The 18922-nt window shown below is 46.2% G+C and overlaps 1 protein-coding gene across 1 annotated transcript; it reads left to right on the forward strand.

The window, feature by feature from the left end:
• The first annotated feature begins 14595 nt into the window (after window positions 1-14595).
• LOC149380637 (uncharacterized) lies at window positions 14596-16956 on the forward strand. The gene is made up of 2 exons (XM_089630434.1): window positions 14596-16123; window positions 16184-16956. Exons 1-2 carry the CDS (start codon window positions 14620-14622, stop codon window positions 16954-16956), a joined length of 2277 nt encoding a protein of 758 aa, XP_089486560.1. The 5' UTR covers window positions 14596-14619.
• Window positions 16957-18922: the final 1966 nt, after the last annotated feature.

Genomic DNA, 18922 nt, shown 5'->3' on the forward strand with positions numbered 1-18922 from the left:
TAACGGAACGTTTTAGGATGTTGTTAAAGCTTTTATTGGTGTTTTATTAGCAAAGTAATAACATGGTATAAAAGAAATAACAACATGCATAAAACGATTCAAGTAAATAAAAGAAACTAGTAAGACAAGAAAACTAGTCACAAAGTTTACTTGAAAATTCTCAAACCTTTAAAACACGTTTTTCAATATAAAAAATTAAAAACTTTTAGAACTGATTCTAATGTGTTTTAATATCATCCCAAACTCATAGAAAATCAACATGATTTTTAATTTAAAGGCAAGAGCAATAAATTAAAAAAAAATCTAAGAAAACAATTCTAACTTGTCACAAAATTAGTAAACTTTCGAAAACGATTTTCAAGCTCATATTTTTAAATACATGTACATGCTAATCTTTGACCATAGCTCTGATACCATTTGTTGGAATCGATCTAGGGTTTAAGAAAAAAATTAACGCTTCGGTAAACGGCGGAATTTTAAAAATTTTCTTTTACAAGTAAAAACGGTTTTTTACTAACCTAGACAAAAGAGCAAGTACACGTAATTAAAAACTATTATGAGCTAAGAAGTTTACTAACCTTTCTTGAAGCTTGATCTTTGAGAAGATCTTAGAAAGTTGCAACTCTCGTCTCCCCTCGCAGCACGCCCCTCTTTCTTTCCTCGGCACCTCGAGCAACCACGAAAGTTTCTATCACTAAATCACTCGAGAGAAAAGGAATTAGTGAGTGGGCACTTTTAAACACTACGACTTAAGAACGAGTCTTGAAGTCGCAGAGCTAAACACTAGGTCAAATGAGGACCTAGGTGCCAAAACAAAAAATCGAAAATGAAGAGAGAGGGAGAGAGAGGATCGGCCACAATGTCTAGAGAGAGAGTCTCTCAATCTCTAACTTGGTTGGAATGAATAGAATGAGAGGAATGAGGGTCCTATTTATAGGAGAAGGGTTGGCCTTGGAAAGAAGTAGTTTCCTCTTATTTTCCAAGCCTTTTTGAGCAATCTTTTATTGCCCAAATCTCCTAAATGGGCGCCTACATCAAACACATCCCCAAGGGATTAGTTTCCTCTTTTATTCCATGCCTTGCCTTTCACTCTCTCTTGGCCGAAATTCTACTTTCCTCATAGAGGAAATTTGTTTCATCTTTTTCTTTTGCCAAGTATCTACATACATTTATGCACAAAATAATCTCCCTTTCTCTTTGGGTGTGGGCGCCTATCACCTTCTAGAATGGGCTTCTAGAAGCTTTTCCATTTGTTCATGACAACATGAAAAAGGCCCATTAAGAAGTTTCAATAAAATTCTTATGAAATGAAATTAATCCACAAGGCCCAATTAATCATATTATGGCCGAGTGTTACTTGTCATCAAATGACCATGTCAAAAAATTTATTGACATTCATTTCATCCTATGTCTCAAAAGACAAAAATACCCTTTTGACAATTTTCGTTCTTGTTTTGACTTAGCTTCCAGTTTAACTATTCCTACTCGATGTGATTCGTGACAGTGACCTCATGGATCCAAATGAACAAAGCTTGAGCTAAATACTTGGACTCAAAAGTTCACAAACCTTTTCCAAGTTTAGCTTAATGCCAACTGACTCCACTAAAGAGTTGACACTGAAAATCTCTCGGTTCAAATGAATTTATTTTCTACTCAAGAATTCAACCTAATTATGATGAGCGGATCCACTGAATATTATCTATGTTTACCCTTCATGAATGTCATCAGCTAGTCGGGATTTACTAAATTACCATTTTACCCTTCTAGCTGTTATTTCCTCAACTCCTTTGTCGCTTGTGAATAAGTTAGAAATAATGTATTGACGAGGAGCTAACAAGTCACATTGTTTCATCCAAAAGAGTCAGGACTCAATTTGGACACTGGCCAGTTCATTTATTCACACTCCAAGGAACAAAGCATGAGGTGACATACATTGCATTTCAGCAATCTTGTACATGAATTCCATATCTATGAGAACTTCACAAAGTTACTCATGACATTCTCACAACTTAGTACTTCTCCAATAGGCCCTGTTCGGAATCACATAGTGAGTCCGAACTCTGACTTTCTCAAATGAGAATACGTAAGTTGTGAAATGGCATGTCTCATTTCAGGATTAAGGTAAGCATGATGCAATTCATACGTAGTGACTTCGAGACATAAGAGGTTAAATGGTTTGTTCTTATCTTGTCTCTAGAAGTGCATTGGTCAATTCAGTTGCTTCGGAAGATACCTAGAAGAACTATAGAGTCTCCAACTCTCAATGCCTCATAACCAGACATCATAGATTCTTCTAACAATCGTACTAAGGTCAATAGTCCTTTGACCCTAAGATTGCGAATATATCGTTTTAAGCAAACTACGAAGAGTTTGTTCATGCAAATCTACATTTGTCTCTTCGTAAGTTGTTAAGTTTGTTTATGGACTAAAAGACTAAGGTTTTATCATAAAGCTTCAAACAAAGAAAGAATGAATGAACGTTTCAACTTTATTATTAAACGAATAGGCAATTACAAGCAAGAGTCTTCATGAGACTTTATTACATCAAATGTACAAAATAAAGACTACAACTCTTCTTGTGGGCACCATTGACAACAGACTCGCAAACTCTGCCTTTAAGTGAGAACCTCGCTCGGCACGTGCTAGCTGAGACTTTGCTTGAGCATGCTCCTCCTAGGCGAGTCCCATACGTCAAATGAGGTCGTAAAGAATCTTCTCACCTCGGGTCGCACGTGAAAGCACCTGGGAAGGAGGACAAGTCAGCAAAAACAAGATCCTAGCAAAACAAAGCGAAAGGATAAAAAAGAGGGAACTTACTCTCTGTGCGTCAGAGATGCCATTGCGGAAGAATTCCACATCGCTGCTTGCCACGATGCCTTTGCATATCTTCAACGAAGATTGCTCAAGCCCCTGGGAACATTCTCCACCTCGATCATCGAGTTCACGCACTTCGAATCCGAAGACGTGTCCAGAAGAGCTGAGGTAGAGGATCGCTTCAAGGAAGCACGGGGGCCACTCTCCGCCAAATGATCGGCATGTGACTTCTCCCTGCCGTTCCGCGCCGCGATCCGGGAACGGATTGCCGCCAACGACTTTGGGTCTCGAGAAGATTTCGCCAAGGGCGTACGAGCCCTCGCCCTAGCTGAGGAAGCTACAAAAACAACAAAGTCAAAACTCTTACTGAAAAAAAACTTAAATTGAAAAAAGAGCAAACACCAAAGTACCTGGAAGGCCACTGCTCGGGGGAGACGACACGGCACTATGGGCACCCTCCACCTGCTGAGTGTCTTCACGGCCAAGAGGGAAAGGCGGGAACCACCAAGTGGACACCATTAACTCGGGAGAGCGAAATCGCTCCCCAGCTTTCCGAGCCTTCGACATTCCCCAGATTCCCTTCACAAACTCGAGGTCGTGGGCCCCCGCATCAGCAAAGAAGTCGGTCAAGGGACCGAACCGGAGTGGCGCATCTCCAAAGGCCTCGACTGAGACCCACACCCACGCTCTCTTGTTATGCTTCTCCGAGTCCGTGATCAGCTTGGTGTTCCGGCGATCGCGGGCCATGAATAAACTGGGTTACCCAGGCGCAGGGAAGACCGCGACAAGATTGCGAAAGTCGCTCACGGTCATCGCCCGCTCAGTTTGGCAGTGCCACTCCATGTGACACATCGCCACCATGCGATAAAACGTTGGGCTCGTCTGGCAGGCATGCACTTCCAATCATACAAGGAGCTGCTGGACGATGGGCTGAAACGGCGATCGTAACCCGCAATGGAGACTTGTAACTGAAACTGCGGCAAATCCACGATGTGGATAGAAAGGATGATCATCCGGCAAGTGACGGAGAAGCGCCACGGACGTCGGAATGACGTATTCCTCCCCGAGACCAATGAATGCTCGGTAGATGAGCGAGCTCGAAGCATCGATCCCTGAACAATCGAAGCCCTCGGGAGCAGCAAAGCCTTCCACGGGATACCACTCTGTCCTAGTGAGAGACCTCGTCGACACTATCATTTCCACGTCGGAGATCTCGGACCGAGCACCTCTTGGCCCCGAGGGAGTGCCTCCATCCTCCAAAACAGCTGTGGCAGTCGCCGTTGACTCTTCGGGATGCTCCATTGTAGGACCTTCGGCTCCGAGTCACCTCCGGGATCTTCTCACTCTGGCCCAAAGTCATCCACGTAGTCAATCACGTCGAGAACCGACTCTAACAGAGTCATCATGGCCACGCTGACAACTTCTCCCGTCGTGCCATGAACGTCCAGGTCGGAGTTTGGCACATCAGACCGGGGTACGTCACGCGCCCCCTCACCGAACAAGTTGATCACGAGGCGAGATGCAGCTTCCCCGGACACAGGTTGACCGGCACTCTTGTCCGTACCACGCCCAGTACTCCCCGGACACAGGTTGACCAGCACTCCTCCCGAGGCTGAGGTGCGAGCGAAGTCGCGCCCAGCTCACCTTCTTCAAAGCACTACTCCACTCCACTTGGATCCTCCTCCACGTGCAAGGGAACCTCCCTTAATCCCGAGAAGAGGTCGTCCTCTACATGCTCAAAGTCCTGAAGCAAGAGAGAGAAATCAATCTCGAGATCCTCAGTTGAGAAGGGGAAGAGAATATCCATCATGCAAAAGTGTAGAGAATGAGAAAAAAATAAAGTGGAAGAATAAGAGGAGTGAGACCACTATTTATAGACCCCTGGGGGGGTAGGAGTCCAAATCCTACTCCCACAAGAGGGAAAAAGAAGGAAAAGACCTCCAAAAGTCAGATTTCCCCATGCAAACACTTCACCCCCGCGCAGAGGGCGCGCGCCGTGCAAAAATTCTGCGGGCCGCGCGACCAAAAAAAACAGAAGAAAAAATGGGTGACAGTGAGGACTTTGAAAATGAAGTTTCCTTAAACACTGGGCTGAAAGGTCGAGAAGTACTACAATTCCAAGGTCAAGCTTCGGTGTTCCACGGATGCATGAACACGAGTCCTTCTAAGTTCTCAAGCTCGTAGGTGCCACCGTGTATGGCTCAGCGCATGCGATATGGGCCCTCCCTGTTGGGACCCAAGACTCCCACTCCTTGCACCTTGGTGTTTTGGAACACTCTTCTAAGGACGAGGCATCCATCGGCAAACTTCCGAAGCTTGACCTTGGAGTCGTAGTACTTCTCAACCTTTCCCTTTTGTGCGGCAAGGCGGGTCACTGCGTCCGCCCTTTTTCATCTATGAGATCTAGCTCGAGCCTCATTGCCTCGTCGTTGGCAGCTTCCTTGAATTCTTCGATGTGGAGAGTTGGGAGTTTGGTTTCGACGGGGACCACGGCCTCGACGCCGGGCAAACGGGGTTTCACTAGTTACGTTTTGTGCGGTCGTTTGATATGTGCACATGACCATAGGAAGCTTGTCAGCCCACGTTCCCTTTCTCTCTTCCAATTTCTTCTTCAGGTTCTCCTTGATTGCCTTCTTGACCGCCTCGACTTGGCCATTCGCTTGCGGATATCGACGGGAGGAGAATGTCTTGCTAATCCCCAATTGTTCGCATATATTGCGGATGCGCGCGTTGTCGAATTGTTTACCGTTGTTGGTCACGATTGACGCGAGGATCCCGAAGCGGCAAATGATGTTCTTCCAGATGAAGTTAGTTGTATTCGCCTCCGTGATCTTCGCCAAGGGCTCCACTTTCACCCATTTAGTAAAATAATCGATTGCCATGATCGCGTGCTTGTATTGCCACGGGGCCGTAGGCAATTCGCCGATGAGATCGATCCCCCACTTCGCGAAAGGTCATGGTGCAATGATCGGACACAGTGGCGCGAGCGCTTGGCGCGGGACATGAGCAAACCTCTGACATTTGGCGCACTTTGTTGCCCACTTGTGGGAGTCATTTTTTAAGGTTGGCCAAAAGTACCCAAGTCTTAGAAGTTTAAAGGCCAGAGATTGTCCGACGGTGTGGTTCCCGCACACGCCTTCATGCACCTCGTGGAGCGCGCTTTTTTCATCGACATCATTCAAGCACCAAAGAAGCGGCATTGAGTGCCTTCTCTTGAATATGGTGTCTCCCTTCATGGTATATTTTGGTGCCAAGCTTCTTCGCTTTCTCGCCTCCTCTTTGTCGTCGAGAACGACCCATCGCTTGAGGTCTTCCATTAATGGTGTCATCCATGATGGGGGTGGCACGTCGTCGATCACCCCTATCGGGATGTTGCCTTCCCCTTCTTCATCTATCCTCGAGGCGAGGCATGCCAAGGCATTGGCCTCGATGTTTTCCTCGCGAAGGACTTGGACTATCTCAAACCACGAGAGGGCCGCAGACGCTCCGCGCGGGGCAGTCTGCGTGCCGCGCGTACGTGGCGCTCCTCCTCTTGGCGGGGTGCGCTCCTCCAGTCCTACATGGATGAGAAAGAAGCCTCCTAAGGCTATCCAACTACTATAAATAACCCCTCTCATTGAGGGGGAAGTAATCCTATTCATTCCTATTGATTCTCTCGAATTCTCGCTCTCCTTTGCTTCTCTTGATGCCATCTCTAGCCTGAAGCGCTCTCTACGAATTTTTTTCGTTCTCAGAGGTTCCGAAGCACTCTCATCGAACGCCGAGACTAGTTCCCCGGCACGCTCATAGGGTTTTTCACTGAAAATCCCCTACGCGTCTAGCACACTAGACGCGTCCACGATTTCTGACAGAAAATCGCCCACGCATCCTACGTGTCCCACGTTTTGAGACGTCGCCGAGGACTCCTCCGCACTCCATCTCCTTCATTGAGAATGCCCCCAGGCTCCGCGCCTCACTCTGCGTTACATACACCCTGAACTACGTTCTGACCTGATCCCATACATGGGTACGTAGGCAGCCTACACCAAAAAAGCACGGTCACTCCTCCTCTTCACCCTTTCTCTTCTCTGAGAAGCGCATTGATTGGAGAAAACTCAGCTCGAGACTTTCGAGTTCACACCTTTGACTCGGGTGCGGCCACTTGGTCCGGCCTTGGGTCGAACTGCCCGAAGCTTTTAATCGTTGTTCATTTTTGTGCGACAACATAGAGATTTCTCGATTGGATGTCCCGTTCCCACCATGAGGGTGTGCTTGAAAATAGGGACACAGCTTTCTGGCACTCATGACAAGAGTGAGGGACAATCTCTCGATTTCCGGGTATCGAGTTTCGGCATCGAGGAGCACTTTGCTCATTTAGTACACCGACCATTGGACCTTGGTCCTCTTCGCGTATTAGGACTGCGTTCGCGGCCCTATCGGAAACCGCGAGGTAAATGCATAAGGTCTGTGAGACCCGACTTTTGTACACGTCAGCCTCTGTAAAAATTTCCTCTCATCAATAAATAAAGGAAATTTTCTTCTCTCTCTGTGTTGAATGAATTATAAAATTCACGATATCTCTCGTTTCAGTTTATTAAAGACGCTCTCTCTATATCTTCTCGTTCCACGTTCTAAGTGAAATTTTAGAATTTCGAAAGAAATTCATAGTAAATTTGGATAAATCAATAAGGAAATGATGAATTTCGATAATCCGAATATAAGGAAAAGGATTTTTGAAATCACTTGAATGTTGGAATAAATTTAAGTGCTTGAGAACGAAGGAAATAATATTAAGGAATTTCTCGAAGGAATGAGGAAACAATCGAGAATGGAAAATTAAGAATATTAAGGTCGATAATATTTTAGAATATTTTCACGGATTTAAGAAGGATGGTGAAAGTGAAAATATATTTTAACGACCTTAAACTAATTCCAACGTGAAAGGAGTTCGAAAGGAAATTAGTGGATTAATTTCCTCGTTAAATTTTTCCATCTCTCGAGAAGAGAATAAAATTAAAAGGATCTAGGTACAACGAGATGAAGGACGAATTTGAGAAGAAACTTTGAGGAGGGGCAGTTTTGACAATATACAAGCCCAATAATGAGGTGACACCTGTCCCACACGTGGGCCTCTTGAGTTTTCCCATGTGGCATTCTAATCACCTACTTCTCTTCATTCAGTCTTCTTCTTCCGGAGTTTGTATAAATAACCTTATAATGAATTTTTTTTACATCATTAACCTTTTAGGTAAACAATTTGCAAGGCTAACTCTCCCCTTTAATGAAATAAATCAAATACCTATCATACCCTTTTTTAAAAAAAATGTAAAATAAAAATAACAATCAGATCTCTTTATTATATTATTTTTTATATTAAAAAAAACGAATTTGACCTAAAAAAAATATATAGGTTGTTACCGGTCCGTCTCGGCCCGGTAGATCGGCGACGGCCACGCTGGCAGCCGTCCTGTGACCGGCGCTCCAAGGCCGGCTCTCCAAGGCCGGCTCTCCAAGGCCGGCTCTCCAACGCCGGCGCTCCAAGGCCGGCTCTCCAAGGCCGGCGCTCCAAGGCCGGCTCTCCAAGGCCGGCTCTCCAAGGCCGGCGCTCCAAGGCCGGCGCTCCAAGGCCGGCTCTCCAAGGCCGGCGCTCCAAGGCCGGCTCTCCAAGGCCGGCTCTCCAAGGCCGGCGCTCGCCAAGGCCGGCTCTCCAAGGCCGGCGCTCGTCCAAGGCCGGCTCTCCAAGGCCGGCGCTCAGCCGAGGGGTTCCCCAAACACCCCTTGGCCGCCTATAAATATAAGGGTCGCTCCCTTGACCCAGGGAATCCAATTTTGAGTCCCGAAACGCTGTCGAACTCATACTTCACTCGTTTCGCTCATCTTTGGCCACTCACCACCTCTAAACCCTCTATATCCACCTCAATCCTTCTAATGTTGAGCGTCGGAGAGGTAAACAGAGGCACCCCCTATGTTTCCCCTTTGTAGTTCACATCTCTTTCTGCTTGCTTTTCAGGTGCCTGGACGAGATTGACACCACAGACAGCTAAGGGACGGCTTGGGATACCAAGCCCGACACGCTCGAGTCAAGACGAGACCACTTGGTCCGGCCTTGGGTCTGACCGTCTGCGACTCCTAAATCGTTGTCCGAAAAACTGCGACAACATTTTGGCGCTAGAAGGAGGGGACCACCGACCTTGGCAGGCTCTCCCTTCCATTCCTCCATCACTACTCCTACGACTCTCGAGAGATGAGTCACCTACCCACTACCTCCGCGGGTACACGAGCGACGAGCTCGAGGTACGGTCTCCGACTCCTCGCACACCGTCTTGAAGGGCAACCTCGCGATAGCGAGAGCCAGCCCCAAGACCCGGTGAACGACCCCGAGGCCGAGCTCCGAGAGGACACGGCCCGGCGGCTCGCGGAGCTCCTTGACCATCCCGGCGTTGACGACTCCCTCATCTCCGATCTCCTCGGCTACGACGTCGAGGATCGATCCGCTCAGGACGACTCCGACCCCGAATACGTGGGGGAGTCAAGGACCAACGAGGCCACTCCTAGCCTCGCTCAAGCACGACCCGAGAGGGCCAATGGTGCGTTGGCCGATCCTTTGTACCCGGCGCGACAACAGGCACGGTCACAGTCCCGGGGACTCGCCCCCTCGGTTTCAAGGGGTGGCCGGACACGGCCCCTCGCCGAGGAGAGAGCGACTCTGGTTGATGATGGGGCCGATAGCCGAAGCGTTCGCCGGACGACCCGACCAAGGGCGACCTCGCCTCGCCACGCACCTAGCGCGGACCTTAGAGAACACTTGACGGCGCGAAGAAACTCCCGAGGGGAGGATCTCCGCCAAAGGCTCAATTCTCGGCGGGACGCGCTGCCCGCCGCAACTCTCGGCCGACCTCCGGCGAATGTCGTGGACCAAGCGTCCAACGAACGCCAACCGGTGACCCCCATGGCCCCGACAGTCGGCCCTGCCAACGGGCTTGATATGGTCACAATGATTCAGAGCCTCCAAAACCAAATCATCGAGATGAGGGAATCGGGGAGGCAGAGATCATATGGAGGGATCGAGGAATCATATTCTCCCTTCGCCGCACAAATCCTCGCGCAGCCTTGCGTGGGGAACCTCAAATTGCCGTCCATCCCTCCCTATGATGGACGGACTGACCCAAACTTCCACATCCAACACTACGAGACGTGGATGACGATGCAAGGACAGTCGGATGTGACCCTCTGTCAAGCCTTCAGCCTGACCCTCACAGGTTCGGGCTTTGAGTGGTTCCGAAGTTTGAGGCCTGGAAGCATCCCGTCCTTCCGGGCCTTGCGAGAGGCTTTCCTTGCCCGCTTCGCCACGCTTATGGCACAAAAGAAGTCAAAGACCCACCTCCTCTCCATCCGACAAGGGAGAGATGAGACATTGAGACAATACCTCGCTCGCTTCACCGAGGAGTCTCACAAAGTCGAGGGCTTCGACGACTAGGACGCCATCACAGCGATCACCGAGGGAGTTCGCACGAGCGACTTTCTCAAGTCCATTGTCGGGCAAGTCCCGCGAGACATGGCGGAGCTGATGACGAGAGCCCGCACACATATGGGAATCGAGGACTATCTCGATGGCCGAGATGGCCGAAAGTCAGGAGGACAAGGTAGTGGCCACCGCGACGAACAGGACGAAGATCGTCCCGACCCTCATAGAAAGAGGAGCAAGGGAGGCCGGGCCCCTAACGGTCGCCCCCTCTCCGGTCCAAGATCGTCGCACGTTGATAGCTTCCGAGCGTTATCAACGTACACCCCTCTGAACACTCCGCAAGAGCGGATCCTAGCTCTGCACCGCGACAAGCTAGGAAGTCCGGCTGCTCTGGCGAAGGATCCCGCGAAGAGGGATCGAAACAAGTTCTGTGAGTACCACCAGGATCACGGGCATCTGACGTCCGAGTGCTATCATCTCAGGCGTCAGATCGAGGCCCTGATTCAAGATGGGAAATTAAAAGAGTATGTCCTGAGAACGGTCGGGATGGCCGCGGTGCACGAAGGCCATCCACGGCAAGGAAGGAAGGGTCCAGCGACGGTGACTGTCACGGACCGGGCAGCGATTGAAGAACCGGAGAGCTCACAGCTGCATGTCGTGGGCTCGATCATGGGTGGCCCGGAGTTTGGGGACTCATCCACGCAAAGGAAGAAGTACGTGCGCGAGGTTTCCCGAGGAAAAATTGCGCACTACATCAACCATACGTACGAGGCTCCCCCTCCGGCCCCGTTCGAGTCCATGTTCTTCACCGGCCAAGAGGCGACACGAGTTCTCCACCCGCACAATGACGCAATAGTCGTCTCGGCCCCGGTCGCCAACAATCTCGTCCGAAGAATCCTGATTGATAACGGCAGCTCGGCCGACATCATCTTCAAATCAGCGTTGGACAGGATGAAGCTGACCGGACTGAAACCGACCCCAATCTCGACCCCACTCTTCGGCTTCTCCGGGGAGAGGGTCATGACGGAGGGCACTATCGACCTCCCGGTCACCTTCGGGACGCCGGGGGGGCTCGAGGTCACCCGCATCGTGTCCTTCCTAGTGGTGAACCAGCCCTCAGCGTACAACATCATCATCGGCCGCCCGACTCTCAACCGATTGAATTCTATAACGTCCACCTATCACCTGATGATGAAGTTCCCGACTGAAAAGGGGATTGCCATCATGTTGGGAGACCAGTCGATGGCGAGGATGTGCTACATCCAAGGCGTGGACGGAAAAGGGAATGAAAAGATGGTGAGCGCCATCCTCTAGCTCGGTCAAGCTACAGAAGCTGGCACTGCAGCGGAAGCCCGTCCCCGTTCCTCATTATGTCATTTTATTTCCGGTTTTAAATCAATCTCGAATATCAATAAGGCCAATGGCCCAGGGATGTAATTTTTGACTATTTCTGCATGGTAATTATATTACATTTCACCTCGAAGTCTTTCTCTGGTTGCATTATAATTTCTAGTCTCCTCTACGAGTACACGAGAAACTCGGGGGGCTAATGGGAAACAATGCTCAACAAAACTAGAGCTCGCTCGCTCTGAAACAATGCTCAACGAAACTAGAGCTCGCTCGCTCAACAAAAAAAACAACTCAAAAACAAAAACAAATGTATAACAAAGTCTCAAGGGGCCGATGGTTAGGCCGGAGGTCCCAAGGAAAGACTTATCACGTAACTCCTCGTGCAGGCTCTACACGACTCCTCGAGTTGAGTCCCGAGTCCGCGCTTGCCACCCAGCTCGTGAGCCGAAGGGCAGCAAGTCCCAAATGGGTTTCAAAGGCTCGCGCCCACAGGACGTACCTGGTCTAGCCAACGTCCACGGAAAACCCAGTCACACGAACGTTACACCAAGGCCCCCCCTCGAGGCCTAAGTCGTGCTAATCGATCACGCCTTCATTGGTGGGTCGAGAAAATAAGACACGCGCAATAAAGTCGTGCTAATCGATCACGCCTTCATTGGTGGGTCGAGAAAATAAGACACGCGCAACAAAGTCCTGCTAATCGATCACGCCTTCATTGGTGGGTCGAGAAAATAAGACACGCGCAACAAAGTCGTGCTAATCGGTCACGCCTTCATTGGTGGGTCGAGAAAATAAGACACGTGCAACAAAGTCGTGCTAATCGATCACGCCTTCATTGGTGGGTCGAGAAAATAAGACACGCGCAACAAAGTCGTGCTAATCGATCACGCCTTCATTGGTAGGTCGAGAAAATAAGACACGCGCAACAAAGTCGTGCTAATCGATCACGCCTTCATTGGTGGGTCGAGAAAATAAGACACGCGCAATAAAGTCGTGCTAATCGATCACGCCTTCATTGGTGGGTCGAGAAAATAAGACACGCGCAATAAATTCGTGCTAATCGATCACGCCTTCATTGGTGGGTCGAAAAAATAAGACACGCGCAATAAAGTCGTGCTAATCGATCACGCCTTCAACGGTAAGTCGAGAAAATAAGACACGCGCAATGAAGTTTGCTAATCGATCACACCTTCATTGGTGGGTCGAGAAAACAAGACACGCGCAATAAAGTCGTGCTAATCGATCACGCATCATTGGTAAGTCGAGAAAATAAGCCACGCGCAACAAGAGCCGTCCCTCGTGATGCACAAAAGCCGTCCCTCGTGACGCATAAAAGCCGTCCCTCGTGGCGCACAAAGGCCGTCCCTCGCGATGCACAAAAGCCGTCCCTCGTGACGCATAAAAGCCATCCCTCGTGGCGCACAAAGGCCGTCACTCGCGACGCACAAAGGCCGTTCCCTGTGACGCAATCCCGAGAGCGTTCACCCCGCATCCGCATAAAAGCGTAGGTTTTGAGTTTCCACTCGACCTACGCTCGACCGGAAACTCGGGGGGCTAATGTTACCGGTCCGTCTCGGCCCGATAGATCAGCGACGGCCACGCTGGCGGCCGTCCTGAGACCGGCGCTCCAAGGCCGGCTCTCCAAGGCCGGCTCTCCAAGGCCGGCGCTTCAAGGCCGGCGCTCCAAGGCCGGCTCTCCAAGGCCGGCTCTCCAAGGCCGGCGCTCCAAAGCCGGCTCTCCAAGGCCGGCGCTCCAAGGCCGGCTCTCCAAGGCCGGCGCTCCAAGGCCGGCTCTCCAAGGCCGGCTCTCCAAGGCCGACGCTCCAAGGCCGGCTCTCCAAGGCCGGCGCTCCAAGGCCGGCGCTCCAAGGCCGGCTCTCCAAGGCCGGCGCTCCAAGGCCGGCTCTCCAAGGCCGGCTCTCCAAGGCCGGCGCTCGTCCATGGCCGACTCTCCAAGGCCGGCGCTCGTCCAAGGCCGGCTCTCCAAGGCCGGCGCTCAGCCAAGGAGTTCCCCAAACACCCATTGGCCGCCTATAAATATAAGGGTCGCTCCCTTGACCCAGGGAATCCAATTTTGAGTCCCGAAACGCTGTCGAACTCGTACTTCACTCGTTTCGCTCATCTTTGGCCACTCACCACCTCTAAACCCTCTATATCCACTATATCCACCTCAATCCTTCTAATGTTGAGCGTCGGAGAGGTAAACAGAGGCACCCCCTCTGTTTCCCCTTTGTAGTTCACATCTCTTTCTGCTTGCTTTTCAGGTGCCTGGACGAGATTGACACCACAGACAGCTAAGGGACGGCTTGGGATACCAAGCCCGACATGCTCGAGTCAAGACGAGACCACTTGGTCTGGCCTTGGGTCTGACCGTCTGCGACTCCTAAATCGTTGTCCGAAAAACTGCGACAACATAGGTCATAAGCATTTCATCCTCTCTAATGGAAACTACTCACCGTAATCTAATCCAACTTTTTTTTCCTTAGTCTTTCTTCTTCTTTAATGGAAATCTCACCATAATCATATCATTTCCAACTTCAAATTCGTGAGAAAGAACTCAAGACTTCCATTGTTGAGTTCAACAAGAAGAAGAAATCAAACATTTGTAAGTTTATCTCAAATTTCTTACTTTAAATCTCTTATTTACGGAATATTTATATTACTAAGTAAGTATTTTGTAGTTGAGAGTTTAAAAATAATAAAAATGTATCAAGTATGTGATTTATATTTTTTTTGGACTGAAAGCCTGAAAGTTTCGGAAGTTTTCGAGGAAAAACGAAGAGGTACGACCAGGTCAACTATTCTGGAAAATTTCTCAGTCGGCTTGGTCGACTTGGTTGAACCGGTTGATTTGGTCGACCTAGTCGATCCAAGAACTCATATTGTGAATTTTTTTTATATTTTATTTGTAAAATCCATAATTTTTTTTATTGATCTTGTTGATATTTTTTGTACTCGGGTAGTGAAATTTTATATATTCTAGTTGCTAATAATTTTTGTTTTTGAAGGTTATGGCGGAGAGTGTTGTGTATTTTCAATATGATGGTGAATGGAGAAAAAAAGACGGAGAGTCATACGAATGGAGTTCAATGAATGAAGACTTAAAAAGTATGATACTAGACGACGTAAATAATGTTACATTCTCTTGTTTTGTTGAAAGAATACGTGAAAGGCTTCTTGTGAACACATCAACAAGGTTGAAGTTGAGCTATATATCTTTGATCTCAAAACCGGCGAGACCTAAGTATATTTTGGATGATATTGACGTCAAGTGTTATCTTTTAGACCGTTGTGCCGTATCTCATTGTCGAAGTGTGTTGTATGTCGAGCTTATTGAAGAGAGAGAACATAACGAGGATGAAGCAAATGAAATGCACGAGAAGGAGAGAGAAGAAGAAATTCGAGATGACTATTTTGATGTTCACATTGAGGCTCCGATATCGTCCGATGTTCCTTTTACATCCATCCAAAAAGGTAATCTTCCAAGTGAGCCTACTTTTGAGCACACATCCGATCGAGATGATATGACCATACATTCAAATATGGGTATTGAAATAGATCATTGTGAGATATTAGAAACCAATGATTATTGTACGGCATACAACTATGAAGATGGTCTAAATTTTTTCGTCGGAGAAAAATTCAAGAGCAAAGAAGACGTTAAGAATTTGGTCATCGATGCCTCGCTAAAAGCTTGTTTTGATTTCAAAATTATAAAGTCGACGAAGACATTATTTGTGGTGAAGTGTGTAGTTGAGGATTGCGAATGGAAGTTGCGAGCGGCGATCGTCCCAAACTCTGGTAATTTCTCTATCCGAACATACAATAATATACATTCATGTTCTTCTAATGCCATAGATAAGAGAAACCGACAAGCGACTGCGAGTTTAGTAGCCGACATGTTGAGAAAAGAATACCCGGGCCAACTTGATACACCGGTTCCGAAGGCGATCATGAATACTATGAAGAATCGCGGGGTGACAATATCGTACCACAAAGCTTGGAGGGCTAAACAAATGGCAGCAAGTGGTATTAGAGGTGCACCACACATGAGCTTTACGTTACTTCCCCGTTACTTGCACATGTTGAAAAAATTAAACCCCGGAACGGTCATACATTTGGTTGTAGACGATAATCAAGTGTTCAAGTATTTTTTCATGGCGTTGGAGGCATGCATTGAGGGTTTCAAGGCAATGAGGAAGGTGATTGTCGTGGATGGTACTTTTTTGAAGACTAAGTATAGAGGTACAATGATTGTTGCCACGGCTCAAGATGGTAACTACCACCAATATCCTCTCGCATTCGCGATTGTTGACTCGGAGAATAATGATTCATGGAGGTGGTTTATGACAAAACTACAAGAGATAATACCTGATGATGATGAGTTGGCCTTCATCTCAGATCGACATCAAAGTATACTCAAAGCAGTGGCCAAGGTCTACAAAAAGTCAACACATGGATTGTGCGCATGGCATCTTTCTCAAAATATCAAGACACGGGTTAAGAGTAAAGAACGTGACGACCCTGAAGTTGATAAGGAAAAAAGAAAAAAAGGTAAGACATATCGTTCTGTAGCAACTAAGTTCATGGATATTGCTGAGTCATACACAATATCAGAATTCAACCAACTCTACGGTGACTATAAAAGTAGGTATCCAAAAGCAACGGAATACCTTGAAAATAGTGTTGAAGTTGGAAAATGGGCTAGATGTTATTTTCCGGGTTCTCGTTACAACATCTTAACTACAAATGGCGCCGAGTGCATCAATGGGGTGTTGAAGAAAGCAAGAGCGTATCCTTTGATACCTTTGGCCGATGCAATTGTGGAAAAATTTTCTGAATGGTTTAATAAGCATCGGAAGGAGTCATGTTTAGGATCTTCCTCTCAACTCTTAACTCCAGCGATTGAGAAGGAATTACATTCAAGATACAAGAAGTCAACGTTCTATGAAGTTCGAGAGTTGAACATGAGTACTCTGGAGTTCCACGTAACAAGAGAAGATGGTAGTTTTTTAGTGGATTTGGAGAAGAAAACTTGTACTTGTAAAGTTTTTGATATTGACAAAATTCCATGTGCACATGCCCTAGCTGCTTTCCCCGGTGGTCCAAACAACATGTATACGCTATGCTCGAAGTATTACTTGAAAGAGTTATGGTCATTGGCTTATGTTCAGACAATCTACCCTGTTCCAGAATTGTCAGAGTGGATAGTCCCAGATGATGTGCAAGACGTAAAAGTCTACGCTCCAGAGTTCAAAGCCAAGTGTGGAAGACTCCAACAAACGAGATTTCCTTCAGTTGGAGAATACCGAAAGCGTAAGATTAGAAGTTTTGGTCAATCTAGTTGAAATTTGACATGATATTGCGTATTTCTTAACATTATGTTATTTATACTATCTTGTTTTATTTGAATGTTGAACTTAATTAACTATTTTCATGATATTATATTTTCTACTTATTTATTTATTGTTTAGTCTTTAGTTTTAAATTTTGAAAATATTTGATTAACCAGGTCGACTAGTGTTGAGTTGAACCTGTTTTCTAAATTTTGAATGAAAAACAAAGACAACCACAACCTAGTTTACGTGGTCGTCCAAACAGAGAGCACACTAATCTAAATATTTGTTCGACCGGAACTACCAAAGACCGGTTGAATCAGTCGCCTAATAATGACCAAAAACTGGTTCATAATTACTAGTTCGACTGAGATGACTAAATATACGTCGAACTAGTTGTCCTAATAATGAACAAAGCCTGGAGTATTTTTCATGCCAACGAGTTCAACTAGTTCGGCATGTACACGTGGTTAGGTTAGTAATAGAGTGGTTCAACTAGTTAAACGCGTCATAAATGGTTGTTTTGGTCGGACTAGTCTTATACTGACAACTATTGAGAGTCGTCCTAGTTGGCTTGTTCAAAATAACACAGCTAATGTCTATTTGAACCAGTTGTCTCGGTCAACATATGAATTTACTAGTGAGTCTTTATAGTCAAACTTAATTAATCATTAATTAGTAATATAACATATGAGAAAAACTCATTAGTCATATTTAATTTCTCAATTAACATAAAATTGATATTTCATCATGTAAGTATAACTTGAGAACTTGGCTAACTAGAGAATAGTCGACTAGTTGTTGTAGACGGTCTTTCTGGTCGTACTAGTCGTCTATTGACAACTTGATGAAAGTTGTACTAGTTGGCTGGTTCAAAATTAGACAACTAGTAATAGTTGAACTAGTTGCCTCGGTCTACTTATGAAACTACTAGTGAGTCTTTATAGTCAAACTTAATTAACCATTTATTGGTTTATATCTTGTCATTTTAAACAATTATTGAAGGTCTAAGATCTTATAAAAATAAGTAATATAACTTGAACGATGATATTTGAAAAACATATGATCATTTATTTACATTATTAAAGTTCAATTTTTCAAACACTTATAATTTACTATAACAACTAGTAATATAACATAGTCTTCATGTGTTCAACGTGGGTGTAACTTCATGACGATGAAAAAAACTCATTATTCATATTTAATTTCTCAATTAACATAAAATTGATATTTCATCATGTAAATTAATCAAAATATAGGTGTGATCATCTTAAAATATATAAGTATAACTTGAGAACTTGGATAACTAGAGAATAGTCGACTAGTTGTTATAGACGGTCTTTCTGGTCGTACTAGTCGTCTATTGACAACTTGATGAAAGTGGTTCTAGTTGGCTAGTTCATAATTAGACAAGTAGTAATAGTTGAACTAGTTGCCTCGGTCTACTTATGAAACTACTAGTAAATTAATCAAAATATAGGTGTGATCATCTTAAAATATATAAGTATAACTTGAGAACTTGGATAACTAGAGAATAGTTGACTACTTGTTATAGACGGTCTTTCTAGTCGTACTAGTTGTCTATTGGCAACTTGATAAAAGTCGTTCTAGTTGGCTAGTTCAAAATTAGACAACTAGTAATAGTTGAACTAGTTGCCTCGGTCGACTTATGAAACTACTAGTGAGTCTTTATAGTCAAACTTAATCAACCATTAATTGGTGTAATCATTAAAGTTCAATTTTGGTCGACCGGTCCAACTAGCTAATAGTTGTACTAGTCGAATCGGTTCATTTAGATCACTTTGACTCTGTCTGGGCAACTAGTTATACTAAATCTTGGTTGTTTCAGTTGGAAAAAAAATATTTGGTCGACCGGTCCAACTAGTTAATAGTTGTACTAGTCATACATGTTTATATAGTTTACTTTTTGCCTATGTCTAACTAATTAGTTAGATTATATCTTGATTTTTTCAGTTGT

Source organism: Urtica dioica, chromosome 11 (genome assembly GCF_054948205.1).
Source record: "Urtica dioica subsp. dioica isolate 48M chromosome 11, U.dioica_male_clone48M_v1_H2, whole genome shotgun sequence".
Classification (NCBI taxonomy): Eukaryota; Viridiplantae; Streptophyta; class Magnoliopsida; order Rosales; family Urticaceae; genus Urtica; species Urtica dioica.